This window comes from Ipomoea nil, unplaced genomic scaffold (genome assembly GCF_001879475.1).
Source record: "Ipomoea nil cultivar Tokyo-kokei standard unplaced genomic scaffold, Asagao_1.1 scaffold2555, whole genome shotgun sequence".
Classification (NCBI taxonomy): Eukaryota; Viridiplantae; Streptophyta; class Magnoliopsida; order Solanales; family Convolvulaceae; genus Ipomoea; species Ipomoea nil.
Genome location: NW_017618983.1, coordinates 268,634 through 292,289, shown reverse-complemented (window position 1 = coordinate 292,289; position 23,656 = coordinate 268,634). Strand labels below are relative to the sequence as shown.

General features: G+C 30.7%; 1 protein-coding gene and 1 pseudogene across 4 annotated transcripts; one reads left to right on the top strand and one right to left on the bottom strand.

The window, feature by feature from the left end:
• Window positions 1-1,345: 1,345 nt before the first annotated feature.
• LOC109153884 (zinc finger CCCH domain-containing protein 37-like) lies at window positions 1,346-12,791 on the bottom strand. Of its 4 annotated transcripts, XM_019301776.1 has the most exons (14): window positions 12,521-12,791; window positions 12,073-12,329; window positions 10,293-10,540; window positions 6,514-6,567; window positions 6,344-6,409; window positions 6,175-6,237; window positions 5,843-6,046; window positions 5,062-5,099; window positions 4,846-4,892; window positions 3,143-3,273; window positions 2,513-2,566; window positions 2,071-2,214; window positions 1,689-1,783; window positions 1,346-1,600 (listed from the first exon to the last, which is right to left on the bottom strand). In XM_019301776.1, exons 2-14 carry the CDS (start codon window positions 12,224-12,226, stop codon window positions 1,597-1,599), a joined length of 1,302 nt encoding a protein of 433 aa, XP_019157321.1. In that variant the 5' UTR covers window positions 12,227-12,329; window positions 12,521-12,791; the 3' UTR covers window positions 1,346-1,596. The 4 variants fall into 4 exon arrangements, with proteins under 4 accessions (XP_019157321.1, XP_019157320.1, XP_019157322.1 ...); XM_019301775.1 differs by having other exon boundaries at window positions 1,346-1,783; XM_019301777.1 differs by having other exon boundaries at window positions 1,346-1,783; window positions 12,073-12,345; window positions 12,521-12,781.
• Window positions 12,792-15,768: 2,977 nt separating this feature from the next.
• Window positions 15,769-23,656, top strand: part of LOC109153868 — a 36,221-nt pseudogene continuing 28,333 nt past the window's right edge.

Below are 23,656 nucleotides of genomic sequence, written 5' to 3'. Positions count from 1 at the left end.
GTTTTTTTTTTTTTTTTTTTTTAATTGTATGAAGATTATTTTACTTGAATATTATTTTTTTTATTATTATTATTAGGAAGGGGGATACCTTACATGGACACACTATTACCTCAATTGAAGTTCGAACCTTACACCTCTCACCTAAGAGAGCAACCTAATACCAGTGGACTACAAGCCACTTGGTTTACTTGAATATTATTAACCTATTGTTATGTATTTTAATAAATTTAAAATTAAAATAAATAAATAAAACAATGGTAAAATATAGAAGTAAATGATTTAAAATTAATTAATTAAGAGTTTGAACAAAGAAATGGGAGGGTATCTCACATTCCCTTACAATAGCTAAAAACATTATGTTTATGTTACATTTTCGGGAGAAATTGCATAACTTGAACCAAACATGGGAATCTCATATTCCCAAGCAAATATAACTTTTGTTATCTTATATAACCTGAACCAAACGTCCCCTAAAGAGTTAAATTCATACACCTTAAGTTGGAAAGTGATGCACCTTAAGCTTTACACTTATGCATCTAGAGTCTGGAAGTCGTCAAAAAAAGTTGTGCACCTTAAGAGTTAAGTTCATGCTCCTTAAGCTGGAAAATGATGCACCTAGAATCTAGAAGTCGTTATTCATCAAGAAAAAAAATTGTGCACTTTAAGAGTTAAATTCATGCACCTTAATTTGGAAAGTGATACACCCAACGAAGAAAAAATAATGCACCAAACAAAATAAAAAATTTGAACTTACACAAAATTATCGTTATATATAGACTTCTATTCAAATGCGGCTGCGCCTTCCCGTGCGGTCAGTGCAACCGCTTGAAATATGCACCAATAGTGTTAACAAAAGGCACCAATAGTGTTAGAAAAATGCACAACGATGAAATGCATAAAATACACCCAAAAAAACGCACAACACACCCAAAAAAAATACACCATAACTCCCCATTTTCGAACGTGTGAAGATTTTATTGATACCTAATAGTATATTTTTTGAGATGCATACCTAATTTGTGTATTTTTTTGTTGTTATTTCCAAACATTGTTGGTACGTAGTACATATTGATATAACTGGGCCCACTAATCGCATGAGAAGACACAACCGCACCTGAACTCAACTCCATATATATATATATATATATATATATATATATATATATATATATATATATATATCAATGATGTAGCAACTATGTAATTGAAACTTTTTTAAACTCAAGGTATAATTACTTTTTCACTAATATAATTGTTGAAGAGTTTTCTGAAATAGAAATTAGCACACACGACACGATTATGATGTCAAGCACGTCATTAACGTCAAACACAATGAATTGAGTGCAGCAAAAATAATTGATTTTAGTAATTTTACAATTCACTAGAGCGACAGAATCACGTAACATGTAGTTTGAGCATAACTAATAATTTGTATTTTTACACACCAATGTAACCTAACATAGACAAGCCAATCATTATAGAGCTCCGTCCACTGTATAATAAGCTATACTAATCTCCACCAGTTACAACATGGGCAATCCAACTTGAGAATAAAATATCATAACCCATCAAACAAATCTGAAACAATTAGTTCTTTCAACTTAGAAGAGGTAGCAGACCAAATCCTCTGCTCTGCTGCTGAACAGAACAAAAAGTTGTTAATTTCTTCGCATATCCTTCCTCTTCAACCCATTACCTCCCCTGGTGGCGGATGATCAAATTTGCATGTTGCTCCATACTTGCATGTTCCAGTTTTCATATAATATGGACAATGTATAGCACCCTGCCAATATCATCAACACAATGCAAGTCAAAAAACTTGTAAGACAAAGAAGGGCATGCCACATCATAAGCCCATCTCATGTTTTTTTTTTTTTTTTAAGCTTTCAAAATAAAGATGGTTTGGGTGTGTTGTCCCCATAGAAGAAACATCATGACTTGTGGAAATAAACAGTAATATAGCAAAGATCAAATCCACTTCCATCCTTCATTCATGCTTGCATAAAGTCTAAAAGCAGAAGCAGCTAAACAGCCATGTTTTGTGAATTAATGGCAAAATCTTTGGCGCACCTCCCGTCTAGGTAGCCCTGCAAGACTGAGCTTAACATTTTGCTGCTGGCCTTCCATTGAGGATGTAACCGGTGATGAACGATCAAGAGGGTGGTGAAACCTGCATCTCTCTCCAAATTTGCACTCCCCAGTTTTCATGTAGAACTGCAAGGTGTCATGATACAGAAAAGCAAGACATGGTGAAAGACAGTACCAGCTAATATAGCCAATTTTTAAATTCTTCGAATAGTACATCAAAAAGTGAATAGAAAGGGAAATAGGAAAACCACATCAATCTGTCAAATTGAAAATATAAAACCCATTTGTTTTCAAAAAAGAGAAAATATAGAACCTATTCTTCATAAATTGGATTCCAAAAGAAAGATGAGGTATATCTAGACTGAATTTAGTTTTCAAGTGCCTGTAACCTCAAATTGGATAATAAAGCTCAGTAGATACATACATCACATTCAACCTGTCCAGGCCGTTGTGGGTAGATAGTTGTGGCAAATCCAAACTGCAGTAAACAAATAAACAATTGCATCAACTGTCAAACAAAAATTACTACCAAATTTCATCAGAAGCTCCAAAATAAACAAGGATAATATTTCATTATTCTTATTACAATAGGTAACAGATATAATTCCAATGATAAATGTTTCTCATATAATTGTGTGTTTTACAAGGGTTTGGTGGGAAGATAATTAATGGTTTCAGCTCCTACAGTTCTACAAACACATCATTCTTTAGACCTATTGAGAACAAGAGTAAAACTTCAGTAAGGCTAGCAGATAGTTACTTATTCAGTGAGGCTCAAAGGGTCAATTAATTGGTTACAGCTCTGATCAAGATCACAGCCATGGACTCCAGCTAAGTTTCATGCTCTTTGTGGAACAACCATCCTAGAACTACCATAATTCATCAAGTACTCCATATGAAAAATAAAAATCACTCTACAGTATCGAAGATCTACACAAACCAAAAAGCCATCATCAAATGCAAGTGCACAAATTAAAACCATATTTTCACACCAGCATACTATATCTGTCAAGAAATTTCTTGCATAGCCAAGGAATAAAGGATGCAAGTTTACCATTGTTTGTGCCATTCTAGCATCAAATGTTTGAAAAAGTGAGGCAGTTGGATTAACAACCCCAACATTAAGATGGGCTGCAGGAGATGTTACAAATGCATGTCCTATAGCAGCAGTAGGTGGATTAATTGCTGTAAAGAATAAATAAACAAACAAACAAATAAGTAAATCAGCCATAAACTATAAAGAAAGAAAAAAAGTAAAATTCTTTGGGTTCTATCTCATTTCTCCTTATTAATTGACATTCTTATTTTTTATGAAAGGTGAGAAGAAGAAGTACAATTTAGTCACCAAGTCATCTGGTGAAACTCAAGAAAGGAAATAAATTAGTTCATGATGAAATTTATTTTGTACATATTTTTTGCTTTCGTGAACATGTCTTTTACTACTTCCATCCCATTTTGTAGATGTGATATCCTTCCCAAATTTGCCCTTGTAAAAAGATGTGATTGGGACCCAACTAGAAAAGTTAAAAGGAACAAAGGGTGAATTGGTAAAAATAAAAAGTTAGGGTGTTCAAGTTAGAAAAGTAAACATTATTTTAGAACATAAACATCTTAATAGCAATGGGGACAAACTTAGAGAAATGGTGTGTGCTAAAGGATTCTGTGTGTGTGGTGGGGGTTTCATGAGTTGATGATGCATTCATGGGAAAATAGTACGAAGGAAGCATAAGATCAACATATGATACAGAAGATCAATTACCAAGATTGAGATTTCTTACTTTCAGCAAATAAGATATTTAGGATTCATTCTATTCCTAGCATAATATTGTTATTTCCTATTTTAGCTCTTTTGTAAACCTTTAAGTAGCAGCATGCTTTGCAGTGAGAGGTAAATTGGAATTGAAATATAATCTCTTTTACCAACTCTCTCTCGTCTCACGTTCTGCTTCCCCTCATTCACAATTCGGAAGAATAGAACCATTCGTTCAAATTCAGTCTCTCATAGGCCCATAACCAGGAGTAGTATAACTCGTGATCATATCAGTTGAGCACTTGAGCAACACAAGAGTGCAAGTGATGTGACAAATCAAAAAGACCAAAGGATTTCCACCTTCTCTTGGCAGTGTTTAGTATTTTCATCATAACTTTATTCAGAAATCTCTGATTCTTGCATGGTTGGCCACATTGGAAACTAGACTAATGTAGCTTCCCAGAGAATCATAATTCATTATTTCAGATTCCAAGTGTGTTGGGACTTGGGAGTTACACAGCCCTAAATTATTAACCATATGATAATATAAGGATAATCTATCTTCAGGATAGAATGCATCTATTGCTTCATTCCTTCAGTCTTGTGAAGTTGAGTCTTCAGCATTCTCTCTTTGTAAGAGAAAAAAAAAAAGATGTAAACCAATGATGGAGAACATGGGTGATAAACAAAAGGTTGAAATTCAGGCAATTTGGAGACAAGTTTAAGAGTTTACACACAGGAAACTAAAACAGAATAATAATAAATAAATAAATAAATAAAAGGAATAAGAAATTGAGTGTTGAAATTTGAAAACCCTTCAAACTTCTTCAATTTAAAACAAAAATTGCAATAGTATAAAACAAACTAGCAATGGGATAATAATATAAAAAAGAAGCAATAATGAAGAAAGAATATAAAATTGAAGGGTGAAAAGAATATATAATAAAAGCACCTCAAAAAGTCATGCACTCTTGAAAACACATGCAAATTCAAAAAGATCAACTCACTATATCTGTCTGGATGATTGTAGCGGCAAGTGGCTCCATACTTGCAGCTGTTTCATGCAAAAAAAAAAAAAAAAAAAAAAAAAAAAAAAAAAAAAAAAAAAAAAAAAAAAAAAAAAAAAAGTGTATAATCACATTTAGTATGTAATCCCAAAAGATGAAGAACTGGAAAGAACAAAAAGAAAAGATTCACACTTGACCACAAACAAATGGACCTACCTTCCAGTTTTTAAGTAGAAAGGGCAATCAACTTCACCCTGTTGTATGTATACAAAAGAAATAAATAAACAGGACAAAGTTGTACATTCTGATGTATATTAGAAAAATAATAAATCTGCGTTTTGAACTATAGAAACTCAGGAAAAAAATCTATTAATTGGAAGTTGAATAAAAGAGAACTCCTGACATAGGATATAAAGATGTTAATGTTCTAGTACTACATCAACATATAGATCTAGATAAATCTTCAACAAATTTTGGATGAGCCAAATTATGATCAAGGGAAATTACACTTTGCAATGTTAAAGGCTGAACTTTTCCAATATAAACCCAAACAATATACACTTAGCATAGATTAATTATTGAAAAGCATAGATTAATTATTGAATGACTACTTTGTGCTTTAGGGTTTATCTGGAATCATGGCAATGCCAATTTTCTAAACTAACACCATGCGCACAACAATAAATACCTTTGTAACTTGTGATTGAAACAAAAAAAGAATTAGGTACAACCAAAACCAAGTACAAGGCATAACAGGAACAATTATACATTCAATAATTATATTAATGTTAGAGGGCTAAAGTGTTATATATATGGAGGTAAAGTGTTACTAACCAAGAAGTTTAGTGTAGTAAAAGCCAAACTAGTTTTTAAAGTATGAATATGGAGTCCAGTAGTCCACCACTAGTCACTACATATAAATAACTAGAAGACAGAAGAGTGAAAGGGATGGGGGAAGGGGGTTGGGAGAAAGTGAAGGAGAAAACCTATGTATTACCAGTCTGATAGGGAGACCCTTGGAATTATGCAGCATAGCTGGGCTGACAGTTTGCTTCACATCACCAATCATTTCACCATTATCAACTAATCCAGTCAGTGATGTGCTGCCATTTTCTTGTGCAGAAGCCTGTATTTGTATATCTTTTGGATGGTGAAATTTGCAGGTAGCACCAAATTTACATTTTCCCGTCTTCATGTAAAACTGATAAATACATACCAAAACGAACTAATGATGAACCAGTTATAACATATGTAGCTTGTGTGTACATATATAACATATTCTTCATATAATTATATTAAACAATTAATCTTGAATAAGCAATATCATACCGCACATAGAGGTTCCGAAGGCCTTTCAGGTAAGACAAGAACATCAGTATTTTCAAAGGCATCCTAAAGCAAGAGTCACTCAACAAATAATCAGTTATTGAAATAAATCTAGTCACCATAATTGATGGAAACAAAAAAACTATCCATATAACCCAATCAAAGTAATTACCTTATCTTTTGGGTGGTTAAATTTGCACCTAATGCCATACTTGCACTTTTGAGTCTTTAGATAATACTGAAACAATGTACAAGGCAATTAGGTACAAAAAGGCATATAGTTATTTGAATTGTCAAAAAAAAAATCACAAGTACAATCATCCTTTAAGGTTGTTTGCTTACCGGACAATCTGGCTCTCCTGGTCTCTCTGGAAGAGATTCACTTGTAATGGCTACCTGCACTTGACAAAGAGAAAGGTATGATTGAAATAAAAGAATAAATTAGTAGACAAGCAAAAATCTTCAAAACATACACATAAACATCATAAAACAATCATTTAAAAGATTGTCTTCTAATACGAATTTTAAATGAAAGAGGGGAAGTGATAACTGAAACTCTGACAGGAATGTGAGACATAGATTTCAGAACAGTTCTCTGTGAAATCCCACCTACACACCCCTCAACATCCACAACTACTCCCCCACTTGCACTTATACCCCTTTCATATAAGGAGATACAAGTGTCAAAAAAGAAATTCAGAAAAAAAACTAAAATAAAATAGATGTATCTTTCAAGTAAGCACATGCTTTTTTTCACCAAGAATCATCTTCAAGGGAGAATCGTGGGGAAGAAATTTGTTGGCATCTGTCTACACCACTTCCTTTATTGATCTCATCTCCTAATTACTTTGATAAACTAGACTTGGGAATTGATTAATAAAATGATAACTGGACAACAGGGCTAGGTAGAACATCATTAAATCTAAGACAAGGGCAGATTTACTACAAAAGAAACTTGAAATTCTCATGTACATACTAGTCTATTAGAAAAACGCCTCAGAAGAAACGTATTGATCCATCTACCCCTCCAACAAGGCAACAATTAGCAAGTATCAGAATCTAAGGGAAGGTCTTCAAGAAACTCAGGTTAATTCTAAACTTGACTTGATTCTACATCTTCAATTAAACATTTAAACCTCTAAATTTGATCTCTGCTGTAGATCTTCCTATAAAAATAAAAATAAAAGGGAGTAAGATCATGCAATAATCATCTCATTGCAATATACCTTTCACATCAAAAAAACTGGTATCTCTAAGCACAAGGTGATTTACATTGGGATGAAGCACTCACACAAGATGAATTCTCTTGAAGAAAATATAATGCAAGATATTGTTGACTTACTAAAAGTAAGAACAGAAGTAAGGTGCAAGCAGATCCTTACTCTGAAATGCAAGGTAGATGGAAGTATTGAGCTACACAATGCATACTCATGGCCAAAGGGCTAGGGTTAGATTATTAGGAAACATTCACTCCAGTTGCTAGGGTCAACTCATTACTCAATACAAATTATTTTTATCTCCTCAGCTATTACATATATTGACCATTACATCAATTTGATGTAAAAAATGCTCTCTAAATTGTGGGCAAAATGCACACAATCTAGCCTGTGTGCATTCATGTAGTAAATTGTGTGCATTTAAGATGTGGTCTCATTAGATTATTACTAATATATATATATATATATATATATATATATATATATATATATATATATATATATAAATCTTACTATTATTAAACTTTTACATTTTCAATAATTATAAAAATGAACCCTACTCTTAACAATTTTCAATAATTATAAAATTGACCTCTTTTTGTTACTAAAACCCTCAACCATTTATGAACCCTAATAGACGGTTGAGATCAATCCTCAATTTTTACACGAGGACCGTGTTCTCATTTTTTGATACTGCCCCTATATATATATATATATATATATATATATATATATATATATATATATATATATATATATATATATATATTAAAATATCACATATCAGTTCATAATTAGCATTCACATCTTTTTTGCTTAAATCAAGCCAAAATCCATACTCCCCCCCACCCCTAGGTCTTTGGATTTAGCTTTCTTTCTATGATCCTTTGATGGATCATAATTATTTTCATTATCAGGAATATCAGCCATAACCTTTCATAAACAAAGTAAACAGCCTAAACAAAGTGAAGTAGTGAAGTATAACAAGCCAGTGAGCCACTAAAGAAAGATAATGAAATCAGAAGTTTAGAACGAAAAAGAAAAAAGAACGGTTAGTCGGCCAAGAAGAAAGAAGGGTCGGCTAGGAAGGCTGTGATTCTTATGTAACATAAAGTAAAAACTAAGAAAACTAAGAAAAATTAGTGGTCTATTTGAGCACTGGTAATAATAATGGAAAAGATAGCAGAAGTTATAATGGTAGGGATTTGTCCAAAAAATTGTATAGTACAACTCTTATAGTATAATGTATAAAAAACATAAAAAATGGACATAAATCAAGGATATAACCTAGATTGAGACTTATTATGCTTTTAGATATATTATATAATGTTAAGAGTTATTTAAAATTTATCAGGTCGTCATTAATTATATTGGGGTTAATTAGGGCAGGTGACTTTAATGTGCAAATGAGAGAAGAGAGACAATATTGTGTTATTGTGTAGATTCCAAAGAGTGGAGAAAGAAGAAAGTCCGTTTTATGCAATAAAACATAAATTAGGACTTTCTTTTAGCTTTCCCTCATTTGTGCGTTCCGGCTGGACTTGTTCTCATTAATAAAATTGTGAATTCCATACTCATAACACATTAATCCATCCTTTGCTGCAGGATCTGGAGGAACGCTCTTACCTTTTGCAGACGGTAAGAGTGAAATGTGTATAAATTACGTCCTTTTGCATGCACGTAATAAAATTGTGTATTACCTTTTGCTTTCACTCTTCTCTGCCACTGCCTGTTCCGACGTCCTTTACCTTTGGAGGACGGTCCAAGAGTCCCCAAAGTAGACCACTAATTTTTCTATTTGCAGACAGCTCAAATAGACCACTAATTTTTCTTAGTTTTCTTAGTTTTTACTTCATGTTACATAAGAATCACAGGCCTCCACCACCCCCGACCTTGCCCATTATTATTATGTGTTTTTGGATCGTGGTCGGCACACAGCTGTGTGGACCATGGTCCACGCAATAATGATTGCAACTTCCAAATTGACAAAATTGTAAGATAATTTTCTTGTTAGGAGGAAAAAAATAACTTTTACTTTTAAACAAAGTGCCCAACTTTTATTCAATTACAGTCATCCCAAAATAAAGTACACGTTTGTGGCGAAGGAGAGATTAATCTGTTTAACACATCTTTGGAAGATAATGGGACTTCTTGGTGATGAACTAAGATCTAAGTTTGCTTTAGTATATTGTTTTTCCAGCACACTGATGCTCAAGCAATAAAGTTCAAGACCATAACCATGCCAAATCAACACCTTTTACCTTTTACCAGTCCAGTGAAAGCAACTAAGATATCCAATTTGCTAAAGAAGGCAGTCTAATGAAAGGAGTTTTCCTATTTCATTAAATGTTGCTACTTTACCTATTAATACATTATCTTAAAAATTATAATTTTAACTTAAGTAGAGACTGCCATTAATTTACCATGTTCTGCGGTTGAATTACCCGAAGTAAATGCCCAAGTAAAGGTGGAACATAATGTATATGATGGTTTTGATCCCAATTCCATTTTTCCAGGTAAACCCAACTTCTTGTAATTCCCTATTGACTAAACTTGCATACTATTTTGGTTTCTTTCTTAGGATGTTCCCTTTTTTGCTCTTAGGGTAGGGATACATCGGAGGAGCAAGGATTTACATTGATTATTTATAGCATAGTATTTTCTGCCTTTGACTTTAGAAAATTATTTATAAGGTAAAATATTTTGGATGATTTAAAAAGATCAATTTAATGCATATAGGTATTAGGTAGTTAGCAATATTATAGCATGTACAGGGTGTAAAAGAATATTAAAATTTAATAAATAGATACCCGTAGAAATAGAAGAAAAAATTGAGGCAACGTGTCACAAATGCTTTGATAACATTATATGTTTTCATAGAATGCTAATAGCAAAAATGATCACCTCTTTCCAATCTGGGATTCCACCCTCTGGAACCCAAATAGGATGGTCAAACTTGCAGCTATCTCCAAACTTACAGATTCTTGTGAGCATGTAATGGGCACAGTCCTTCTCTCCAGGCCTCTGGGGATAGATGGGCAAATTGCATGCAGTCTCAAATCTAGGACGCTTGGCTAAAGGATTGCTTGAAAACCAAGATTCAGTTTGCCCAACTGTACTATGACCACCCAAAACTGTCTGATGATATAGGGCTATGACATATAATATAAACATATAAACAACAAACCACATAAAATGTGTATGTTATTAGACATATGACCTTACATATACATAAGGAGTAGCAAGACAAGCTATAATGAACTCAAATAACTGAAATGAGTACTATACCTTAATACATCATATGTTTATATAGGTAACAATGGAAACTGCAAATATTTTTCAAACATAGAAAACTGTATATGAAGTTTGATAGATACTTTGAGCACAAGGCGGTTTAGTTTTTTTAATATATACATAAATACATACATATATGTTTGTATGAAAGAATTACTATATTTACAAGACAAAGATAAGAAGTTTTAGCCCCTATCTTCTTACAATATTATATATATATATATATATATATATATATATATATATATATATATATATATATATATATATATATATATATATATATATATATATATATAAGCAGATATAAAAGAGGTGGCATTTGACTGTATATAGCAAGATGACTAGGAACTTACACTACAGAGTATCTTAATTGGTTGTGGTTAAAAAAAAAAAAAAAAGTGTTGAAAAGAAAAGGGCAGTCTTAAATTAATGGTTTAAAATCAGTATCCAAACAAGATGCTCACCAAACAACCAACAGAAGATTTCATGGATCTAAGAAGTGACTGTACCCAATGAGTTTGAAATATTCATAATAATGAAATGCTAAAAGCTATAGCCTATTCCACTTTATTATGTTATGTTGAGTTGTTGACAGTTGGAATCATAATGCAATTGACAATTTGACATTGGCTAGTCATTCATGCTAAAGAAAATCAGCAAATGATTTAGGCATCTGACAGAAAATTACATTAACTAATATTAGTCTCCTTTAACCAATAAAAGGTTTGTTATGAAGATATTTCCATTTAGGCTGCTGGTGGTATGACCTGGGATCACTACTCAAATAAAAAGGAAATGATTTTTTTGAAATCTTCTCTTCCAGGTGAATTATCCCAAACCTCTGCTTTCCTCCCAAAACTGAATAATTTGGCATCTCTTATTCCTTTTATAAAGAAAGAAAGAATAAAGAGGGGAAAAGGAAAAGGAACAGCAAAATTATGCCTATATTGGCTCCACATTCATTTACTAAATGTACATTGTGTAGGAAGTTAATGTGCTAGCACATTCTAGCTGGAGTGCAATCAGCTTGCTAAAAGAAGACTAACGTTAGGCAGTTTATAGACTACTACATGCAACTAGACAGATTCCAATTACAAGGAAATTAATAAAGGCTTAGACAACCCAACAGCAATGCACCTTGAACCACAAAATCGTCATAATTGCGGATAATGACAAGTTCCAAGAATTTTAAATATTACAGCAAGAATAACTGAACAGAAAATGGAAAGTCACATTGCCTCAGAAAGTAATTATCTCCCTAAGAACCAGTCTCTAGAATGCACTACCACTTGTTCATAATTAGATAGGTCATTTCATCACATGACAAAGCACAACTAGAGAGCCTAAGAAATGAACACAACGAAGGGAAAGGGAGAAAGAACCTAACCTTCAGACGAGGGACGCTTCAACCCGGAAAGAAATGGGTCAGCAACAGCCGGTCCAATATCAACACCAGGAGGACCAGACCATGATGATTGAGGGGCTGTAGGAATTCTACTGCCAGCAGAGGCGAAACTATTATTAGCATAATTAAAGAGCATGGCTAGTAAGTGATGAGTACGAGAGGACTTGTAGCCGGAGAGCGGTGCTGTGGTGGGTTGCACGAAGATAATAGCCAAACAATGACAAAGTCAAGTTTTCAGCCTGTAATAAGAAGCATCTAAGGCTGTAAAATTAATTTTTATTTAAAAATTCTACAAAAAAGACAGTAGTTATACAGATTCATGTGCAGGTTATATCAGAATATGGTATTACAGCTAATAAACCCTAAACATTATAATGTATATACAAGTGATAACACAGTCATTTTCTTTAAAAATAGACATACAACTCACCGGTCTTACACATACGAAGGCTGTTCTTTTCAGATCCACCGTAGGCGCATTGATGTGGAGACCTTTTGGTTAGAATCCGGAATAAAAGATGTTAACGGCTATGTAGGGAGCTGAAGATGAGTGGAGGAAGCAAAATCGCCAGTTCAAGTCCTGGCAGTGGGGCACCGAGTGACCGGCGTCCGGCGCAGTCAGCTTCGGCGTGGCAGTCGTGGACGATTGCCGATTGGGGCAGCAGCGGACCGGCGGTTTAAAATTGAAGTGTTGAACAATGAACCCTAGCTAGCAAAAAAAAAAAAATAGTCAAATACACCATTCAACTATAAATCATTAACCTCTTAAACTAATTTTTTTTTAACTAAACTTTAAAAATTGTTAAAAATGTGCAATTACTATTTTTTAACAAGTTACCAAAAAGTAACCAATTACTTTTGCTTACATGACATTTCATTTAAATAATTTTTTAAAAAAAAAAAAAAAAAAACTTAAACGAAAAGTGCCGAATTCGTCTTCGATGCCGCCAGATTCCCTGTTCGTAGTCACCGATAACGGAAAGTAGTCGAATTTGTCTGTTATATTTAAACAGAGAAGAGAAGTCATGGCTTCTCCGTTGAGCTTCCAAATTTCAAATTCAGACGGAGAAGCTTGGTGCCTTATAGTCCATGAACGAAGTTTATCCGTTCATGGAGAAGCCATTGCGGTAGGCTAGGCAAGCTTGCCCCTGGCGTTGTTTTTATTTTTTAAAATTTTTTTTATAATATAATTAATTTACTTTAAAATATTAATTGATGTGGCATCTTATCTTATATAAAATCTTAACATACTATTATATGTCAAATAAGTTAATTGTACTATTTTAACAAGTTTAAAGGTTTAATGGAAGATTTTTTTTTTTTTTTTAAGTTCGGTGAATTAATTACACTTTAATATATACTTGGATGATCTATTTGATCATTATTTAAGAAAAAAAAAAAAAGGTATTAACTCACCCAATAATTAATGATAAGTTTTTGTGTTTTTTTTTTTTTTCTGCTGCTTTTTTTTTTTATTTTTTAAGTCAAACTCACTATCTCTCTTCACATAAAAAACAAAAAATATATCATCTAAAAACTACAATTGTTAGATGTTGAATGGATAATAAAATATTTCATCCGTCTCATTTTATGTGTCTGGTTCGACTAACGAGACTTGACTAAAGTTATTTTTAATTTATTTTCATAATATTAAGTTTAGTATTAATATACAAAATTTATATATTTAGAAATTACACTACAAATACTATTAAACACAAAAAATTAAATTAAAAATAAGTAAAAAATCATAAAGAAAATAAACAAGGAAGAAATAATTAGTTTGACTAATAAATAGTAAGTATGACAGATAAAATGAGACATATAAAGTAACTAGTTCCTGTACCCGCTTTGCGCGAATGAAATAATGCCCAATGATTATTTTTAAACAAGTATTTCAAAGTATATCAATGCAATATTATATCGGAGATATTCATACATAGGTAAATAAACATTGAATTTGTTTATTTAAATCGGTAATTTAAAGTATATAAATGAATATAATATATGAGAGATTAATTATATTGTCATTAAAATAAATGTTTGCAACTTTGTAATAACACTAGTATACATACTTTGTCTAAAAACGATAGTCTAAATAAATACTACTTTTGGTTTAAATTTATCTAATTCTTCTCAATTCTCTTTTGGGTAGCATTGTCATTGTCTTCATCTTCAGTACATGTCCTCTTTTTTGTTTCTTTTAATATTGGTAGCGTGTCATGTGCAATTTGATTACTGGGGGTAACATAGATGGATTCATCGTGCAATGAGATTATGGTGTGATGAAGCTTTAGATTTGCATTGTTGTGTATATATGGGATCTTAGTTGTGCTATTAACTCTTTATCTTACAAACACCTATTGATATTTGGTAGTGGTAGTTTCCCCCCTACATGTTTAATACATTGTGAAATGTGGTGTCGTAGGTTATCATGTGAAATTATTGAACAAAATATTAATTTTTTGGGTGAAGTGTCAAATAACACCATGAACCAATAGCGAAATGTCATGCTGCACCCTGACTTTTCATAAGTGTTGATTCGATGCACAAACTAATTTTTTTTTTTCATCTAGAACTTTTCATAAGTTACCTATAGGTTGCAGGTGATAATTTGCTGACATGGATTTTTTTTTTCCATCAACATAGTCAACACAGTCTTCTCATCGCCCATCTTCTTCTCCAACCCGTCCAGCTGCTTCTCACCATCATCAACTCTGCTTCTCCATCAGTCCATTTCAGGTTGCTTAGTATTCTAGATTACAAGAGTAATCCGCCATCATTTCCATTCCGATTATTTCCATCATCCAATCAATAGACTTTTGTTTCATCTTTGCAATCAAATTCTGTGAAGCTCTTCGCATGGAATACTGAAGTTGTGGGTAAATATCATCATGTTGCATCAAAACTGTAACCACTGTTTTCTCAATATAGTCCTACAATTTGGCCACAAAATGTTTTGCCTCCTCCAAGGCCAAAATCTCTTCCATTAAGAAATTCCTGCAATCAAAACTCAAACCAGTTTCCCGCAACTCGATCATCTGCATACTCATTTAGCATTTCCACCAATCGTGCTGTGCAATGCATTTCTTTCTCATCAGGGTACTCATCAAACTCACCTCTAACAAAAATTTTCATCACCGATTCCTTCCTAGAGCTGATAATCTGCATGAACGCCGTCAAGGCTTCAGCCACCGTGCTTAGATTCTGGGGCTGTATGTTCAAATCGGCAATGTTGGCAGACAACTTATCATTGTTTTTCTGAACAATTTCAAGCAAACATTTCGAGATAATATTCGCTTGGATCCTCACCAACTTCTGCTCCAGTATAGGAATAGTCACCATGGACTTTTCAATCTTGGACAAGAACGGATGACTCTGGAATAACTTTGCCTCTTCAACTCCCAATGGCGATCCTTTTCTTCGCCTAAACCAGATGACTCTGGAGACAACCGCTTCAAATGAGATGAGAAGGGAAAGGACGGAGCTCGTCCCGTCGCTACTTCTAGACGCCGCCAACCACCGCCGTCCACTGCTACTGCCGGATCTGTTCACGCTAGACTAGAGGAGGCAAGAAGTCGCTGGATCTGCTTGATGATAGCACCGTGCTGCCATTAACGAGGAAGAGGAGGCGAAGATGAAGAGAAAAGCACGAGAAGTGAGGGGAGTTGGCCATCATCGATGCCTGCTTGCTTCGTCGAAAGGGAACACAGGAGAGAGAAAGAGAGCAAAAGTGATGAGAGAGGCGAAGGTCACGGTGGTGCTGTCAGTTAGGTTTTTTTTTTTTTTTTTTTTTTTTTTTTTTTTTTTTGACTCTATCTCTTATTTCATATATTACTGGTTCCATGTCATCAGGTTTACCGGGTAACTTATGAAAAATTCTAGATGGAAAAAAAAATTAGTTTGTGCATTGAATCAGCACTTATGAAAGGTCAGGGTGCGGCATGACATTTCGCTATTGGTTCATGGTGCTATTTGACACTTCACCTTAATATTTATTATATTTGTATAAAATACTTGGTAAACAAATATATATAACATATTTTGTATTATAACTTTGATATTTAATTACAAGATAATAATGTAAAAAGAAGACAATGGACAATGTAGTGAATATAATAAATTAAATAAATTTGAAGGTATTGAATCTTTGAATTGTAGAAAATAAAGATAGTATAACTAATGAAATTATATCTCTTTTTTATTTTTTGTTTATAATAAATAATTTTTTAAAATAAAGACATTATAGACATCTAGTTCTAAATTAATTAAATGCATATGTATTATTTTTTGTTGTAGCTACTAATTTATTTAATTTAATAAGAGTAATAAAGTAGCATACATACTTTTCATCAACAATAATGAAATCATTGATTTTTTTTTTAATTTACATTCGTTGTTGAGACAAAATGTTTTGAGAGTTTGCAATTGAATGCTACTGTTCTATTAGATTGTAGTATGAGGCTCGAACTTACAACCTTCCAAATGGAAGTCCAACCCAGATACCATTAGACCACATAGTCCTGGTAAATTCAAAATATATAGTTACAATAGATATTGTTATAATGATATAGTAAAAATTAACTTACAAATTTCTTTATAAATTTTCATGCATTGATAAAATTCTGATGTGTAAACTTGTTCAATTAGAGAAAGTTAAATCAAAAGTAGTATTTATTTAGACTATCGCTTTTAGACTAAGTATTTAGACTAGCGTTATTACAAAGTTGCAAACATTTATTTTAGTGAGAATTACAATCAATCTCTCGTATATTATCTTGTATATATATACTTTAAATTACCGATTTAAATAAACAAATTCAACATTTATTTACTAAACATCTCCTATATAATATTGCGTTGATATACTTTGAAGTACTTATTGGGCATTAACCCATTCACGCAAAGCGCGTAAAAAAAACTAGTATTTTAATACATTTTAAAATATTCGTAGTATATGTTTAACAATTATGCTAACTCTAATTGGGATGATGTTCGAACCTAAGACATTTCTTATATAAATTAATAAGTTAAAAATAACAAATAGTTAACGGAATATTCCGTTACTAAAGTTTATACTAACGGAATTTAGGTTATTTAAGGGAATAAAATAATATAATAGAGGGTAAATAAGGAAAATCATTAAAAAAGAATACTAAAATCAAAATAATATGAACCATTCATTTTAAGAAACAATAGCACCCGACATTTTTTTGTTCCAGTTAAGGGCCTAACATTATTGGCTCTTATTAGAATTGTAGATGTAGATAGATGTAGATGTAGATGTAGATGTAGAGATAAAAAATGGAACATACACATACATACATACATACACACCCACCCCACCCCACCCCACTCTCACGCGCAAATTATGCTGTGCAACCGAATGCACCATGCGCATGGTGCATTCGATGCAAAACGCCGTCGTTTTGGTTAAAAAACGCGCGTCCCACTTAAAGAAGAAATCAGGTTCGATTCCCGGCAATAGCATTTTTATATATCCATAAATTCATAACTATATATCCATAAATTCATAACCATATATCCACAAATTCATAACTATATATCCACAATGAATGAATGAAGTAAAAATCCACAATGAATGAACTAAATATCCACAGTGAATGAATGAAGTAAATATCTACAATGATTGAACTAAATATCCACAATGAATGAACTAAATATCCATAAATTCATAACTATATATCCACAAATTCATAACTACATATCCAGAAATTCATAACTATATATTCACAGTGAATGAATGAAGTAAATATCTACAATGAATGAACTAAACATCCAGAAATTCATAACTATATATCCATAATAATGCTATTGCCGATAATCGAACTTGATTTTTTTTTTTTAAAAGTGGAATGCGCGTTTTTAGTCAAAACGACGTTATTTTGCATCGTATGCACCATGCGCATGGTGTATTCAGTTGCACAGCATAACTATTGACTCTCACAAACACACACACATTTATTTGTATAGCTATTACTCACAAATATATATGATATTTCAAAAGTAGGAGATAATAATAGAATTGTTAATAAATATAAATTTTAAATAGAAAAATGTACAAATATGTTATTCGACTATTTGAGGATAGTAATTAAGTCACTGGAACTTAATTATATATATATATATATATATATATATATATATATATATATATATATATATTATGTAATAATACAATTGTACATTACTTTACAAACATTGTACGGTAATTTTTTATCAAACAAAATTGTTACACACACATATATCATGATCAAAATATAAATAACTAAAATCTATATTCTATATATATCTATATATATATAAAAGTAAAATCCTCCTATTTCATTTTCCCGCCCAAACTTTTGTAGTCAAATTAATTAAATATTTTATATTTTATTGGTCAAATACTTAATAAAGCTTATTTGGTAAGAAAATGAAAAATGGAAATTTAGTAATATCAATATTATGAATTAATTAGGAATAAGATTAATTAGGAATATTAATATAATGAATTGATTAGGAATATCAATATAATGAATTGATTAGGGCAATACCTTAAATAAATAAATACACTTTCTTTTTGAAAATTTTTACAAATTTATAATTCTCATATTTTTCACCTATAAATACAATGAGTTGATGACTACAAAAATTATAAGTCTTCATTTTATATTGCATCCCTTTTTCCCACTAGGTCTTCAGCCTTGATCATTCAGTTCAGCCGCGTTTCGAAATTAACAGTAGGTTTAGCATCCAAGTAGTTTGATTGGATTAGATACAATATGTTTTCCATGCTTGTGTTGTCCAAATTTAATATTTTTTTCAGCAAAAAGCTATTCATATCATATGCCTAGATTATGATTTATTCTGAATATTTCTACGGTTACTCCAAGTCCATTTCATATATTGATTTTTTGCTTCTATTGAAGTTTAATTTTCATTGATGAAAGCAGCCTCATGTGAAATTTGCTTTGAGTGGTGCCTACTCATGTCCGTTTAAAGGGATGCTGAGTGCTGACTCCTCTAATCTCTCTCTCTTCGTTTTTTTTTTTGCTATAATGTCATTAGTCAAGAATTTAAAGTGCCACACAATAAAATGTGTGACTCATGGGTGATTGGAGAATCGGGAGTGGTTAAGCATTTCTGTTGTAATATACACGACAATATATAGCAGTAATCGCCTTTAATACATCAATTGACTATTATTATATTCTTCTTAGTTCTTTGCGTTGATTATTAATGTAATCAGACTTCTGAAGTTCTGATTTGTTAAGTTGTTTTATTCTCATGGTGCCGGTTTTGACAGTTATGAAGTCCATGCTCAATTCCTCATTGTATAGGTCAAAAATGTATTTATTTTTTGGCGTAATTATGGGATCGCCATAATTACTCTGTAGTAATAATAATAATAATGATAATGATAATAATAATTGGTAATATTATTGTTCAAATATAATATTAAAAATAAAACTAATTTTAATTGGTAATCTATATTCTATATTAATCTATATTTATATTCTATATTAATTAATAAACACAAATCCTCCTTTACAAGTTCCCGCCTAAACAATTAATAATAATATGAAAAAAATGAAAAAGAATGGAAGGAAGCCGTACGCCCAAACAATTAATAATAATATTGGGAAGAAAATTAATAATAATATGGAAATATGAAAAATAATGGAAGGAAATATTAGCCATGTGAATGTTTTCTACACTCTGAAAAATGGAAAAGAATCAATAAGCAGTATAAGGAAAATAATCATTAAGATATTTTATTGTTAATCTTTTACGGGAGATTTTGCGTAAAAAATAGAATAGAATTGGTTATTAATAATTTAGCCTTATTTTACTATTAATCTTTAAGAAAAATTCTGCGTAAAAAAATGTAATAGAATCGGTTATTAATAATTTAGCTTTATTTTACTATATTAATCTTTAAGAAAAATTATGTGTAAAAAAATGTAATAGAATCGGTTATTAATAATTTAGCTTTATTTTTCTATTAATCTTTAAGGAAGATTTTGTTAAAAAATAAAATAAAATTAATTATTATTAATTTAAATTAAAATTAAAGTACATATATTTTCCTATTCGTAATACAATTTTACTTATTATTTTACAAAATCTTCAAATAATAATTGGTAATATTATTGTTCAATTATAATAAAAACTTTAATTTTAATTGGTAATCTATATTTTATATTAATTAATAAAAATAATAACATCCTTTACAAGTTCCCGCCTAAACAATTAATAATAATATGAAAAAATAGAAATGAATGGAAGGAAGCGGTACGCCAAAATAATATAGAATAATATTGGGAAGGAAATTAATAATAATATGGAAAAATGGAAATGAATGGAAGGAAATGTTAGTCATGAGAATTTTTTCTACACTCTGAAAAATGGAAAAGAATCAATAAGTAGTATAAGAAAAAGAATCATTAAGATATTTACTATTAATCTTTTAGAAAAGATTTTGCATAAAAAATAGAATAGAATTGGTTATTAATAATTTAGCCTTATTTTACTATTAATCTTGAAAAAAAAAATATGCATAAAAAAAATGTAATAAAATCGGTTATTAATAAGTTAGCTTTATATTACTATTAATCTTTAAGGAAGATTATGCTTAAAAAATGAAATAGAATCAATCTATCTATATATAATTTAAAACAAAATCGTCCTAATTCATTTTCCAGCCCAAACTTTTGTAGTAAAGCTTATTTGGTAAGTAAATCTCAAATGGAAATTAAATAAAATCTATTAATTCGTAAATAATAATAATAATCAAAACAAAACTATATACAAATTAAAATTAAAATTAGGAAAAAAAATAAGAAGAAGACAAACGTGGCTCCCCTTTGTAAATGATGTGGGATCATTTTGATCCCACATTGAAAATGTTTGGAAAGATGAGCTCTTGAGCTCCTCTATATAAGAGGATCATTGCTCCTCTTACAAACATATAATTGCTTGCCCATCAATGTGGGCAAGTATTGCGAAGTCCAAAGACTCTTTTTTTTTTAGTACTATTGACCCGACAAATTATGCTGTGCCACCGTGTCCACCTTGCAAAGTAGACACAGTTCGAAAATTGTTCATAATTATGAATATATAGTTTTATAATTATAAACATAGTGTTGTGAACATAATTATAAACATATAGTTATGTAATTATGAATATAGAGATTCAATAAGTGTAAATATGGAATTCAAAAATTATGAATATATATCCAAACAAAACGATATACAAACATTTATTACAAATATAATTGTTTGTCCATCAATGTGGACAAGTATTGAGAAGTCCAAAGGCAAATATTTTATTTTTTGAGTACTATTGACACGTCAAATTATGTTGTGGAATCGTCTCCACCTAGCAAGGTAGACACGGTTTTAAAATTGCTCATAATTATGAATATATAGTTCAAAAATTATGAATATATAGTTCTAAAATTATGAACATAGTGTTGTGAACATAATTATGAATATATAGTTATGTAATTATGAATATAGAGATTCAATAATTCTGAATATGAAGTTTAAAAATTATGAATATATAACTTTATAATTATGAACATATAGTTTAGTAATTATGAACATAGAGTTTTGTAGTTGTGAATATAGAGTTCAATAATTATGAATATGAAGTTCAAAGATTATGAATATTTAGCTTTATAATTATGAACATATAGTTCAGTAATTATGAACATAGAACTGTGTTCACATTGCAAAGTGGACACAGTCCCACAGCATAACTATTTGATTCACCGTGTTACATGTAGTATCTGTTCATATAAACTTTTTCAACCTATTGAAGCCCAACGTTTCAAAAGGCTCTTATTTAATAAACCTTATTTTAATGGCTTCTTATTTTTGTTTTTTTTTTTAAATAAATTTATTAGGGGGTTTGGCTAAGATTAACCCAAAATGTATATTTGTTGTTTAGTTTTTAATAGTTTTGGGCAAATTGCTAAGTTATTAAATAAGATTTTTGATGTTTTGATTAAATATAAAATGTTAAACAGGTGAATTTTTTAAAATTTTGGAGAATTCTCCAAATAATCAAATAACAATAACAATAACAATAACAATAACAATAACAATAACAACAACAACAACAACAACAACAACAATAATAATAATAATAATAATAATAATAATAATAATAATAATAATAATAATAATCCAAACAAAACTATATAAAAAATAAAATTAAAAAAAAAAAGAAAAAAAAAAAGAGTCACAGACTCCTTTTGTAAATGATGTGGGGTCATTTTGATCACACATTGAAAATGTTTGCGAAGAGAGAGCTCGTCTATATAAGAGGAGCAAAACTCATCTTACAAACATAATTACTTGCACATCAATGTGGGCAAGTATTGAGAAGTCAAAAGGTTCTTATTTAAGAAGCTTCAGCGTTGTCTTCTTATTTTAGTTTTTATTTATTTATTTATTATTAGTGGGGGTTTGGACAGATTAACCCAAAATGTATGCGTTGTTTTAGTTTTTAGCAGTTTGGGACAAATTGCTAAGTTATTAAATAATATTTTTAGTTTTTTTATTAAATATAAAATATTAAACAGACGAATTTCTTAAAATTTTGGTGAATTTGCCAAATAATCAAATTACAACAACAACAACAACAACAACAACAACAACAACAACAACAATAATAATAATAATAATAATAATAATAATCCAAACAAAACTATATACAAAATAAAATTAAAATTAACAAAAAAAAAACAAAAAAAAACAAAAAAAAACAAAAAACAAAGGGGAGCCACAGGCTCCCTTTGTAAATGATGTGGGTTCATTTTCATTCCAAATTGAAAATGTTTGAAAAGATGAGCTCTTGAGCTCCTCTATATAAGAAGTACAAACATAATTGTTTGCCCATCGATGAGACGAGTATTGAGAAGTCAAAAGGTTCTTATTTAAGAAACCTTAGCTTTGTCTTCTTATTTTAGTTTTATTTCTTTATTATTTATTATTTATTATTTATTAGTGGGGGTTAGGAAAGATTAACCCAAAATGTATGTGTTGTTTTAGTTTTTAGCAGTTTGGAGCAAATTACTTAGTTATTAAATAATATTTTTGGTGTTTTGATTAAAGATAAATTGTTAAAATGGTGAATTTGTCAATAATCAAATAATAATAATAATAATAATAATAATAATAATAATAATAATAATAATAATAATAATAATAATAATAATAATAATAATAATAATAACAATAATAATAATAATAATCCAAACAAAACGGTATACAAAATAAAATTAAAATTTTTTAAAAAATAAGAAGAAGACAAAAGGGAGTTACGGGCTCCCTTTGCAAATGAAGTGGGATCATTTTGATCTTACATTGAAAATGTTTGGAAAGAGGAACAATGCTCCTCTTACAAACATAATTGGTTGCCCATCAATGTAGGAGAGTAACCTGAAGGGTGTGGTTGAGTGTAAGGAACTCATCCATCGTTAACTAAAGGTCAAGGGTTCATCCTTGGATTTGGGAATGAAGCAGCCTTAAATCTCTAAGCCAGCTGTCCCACCCA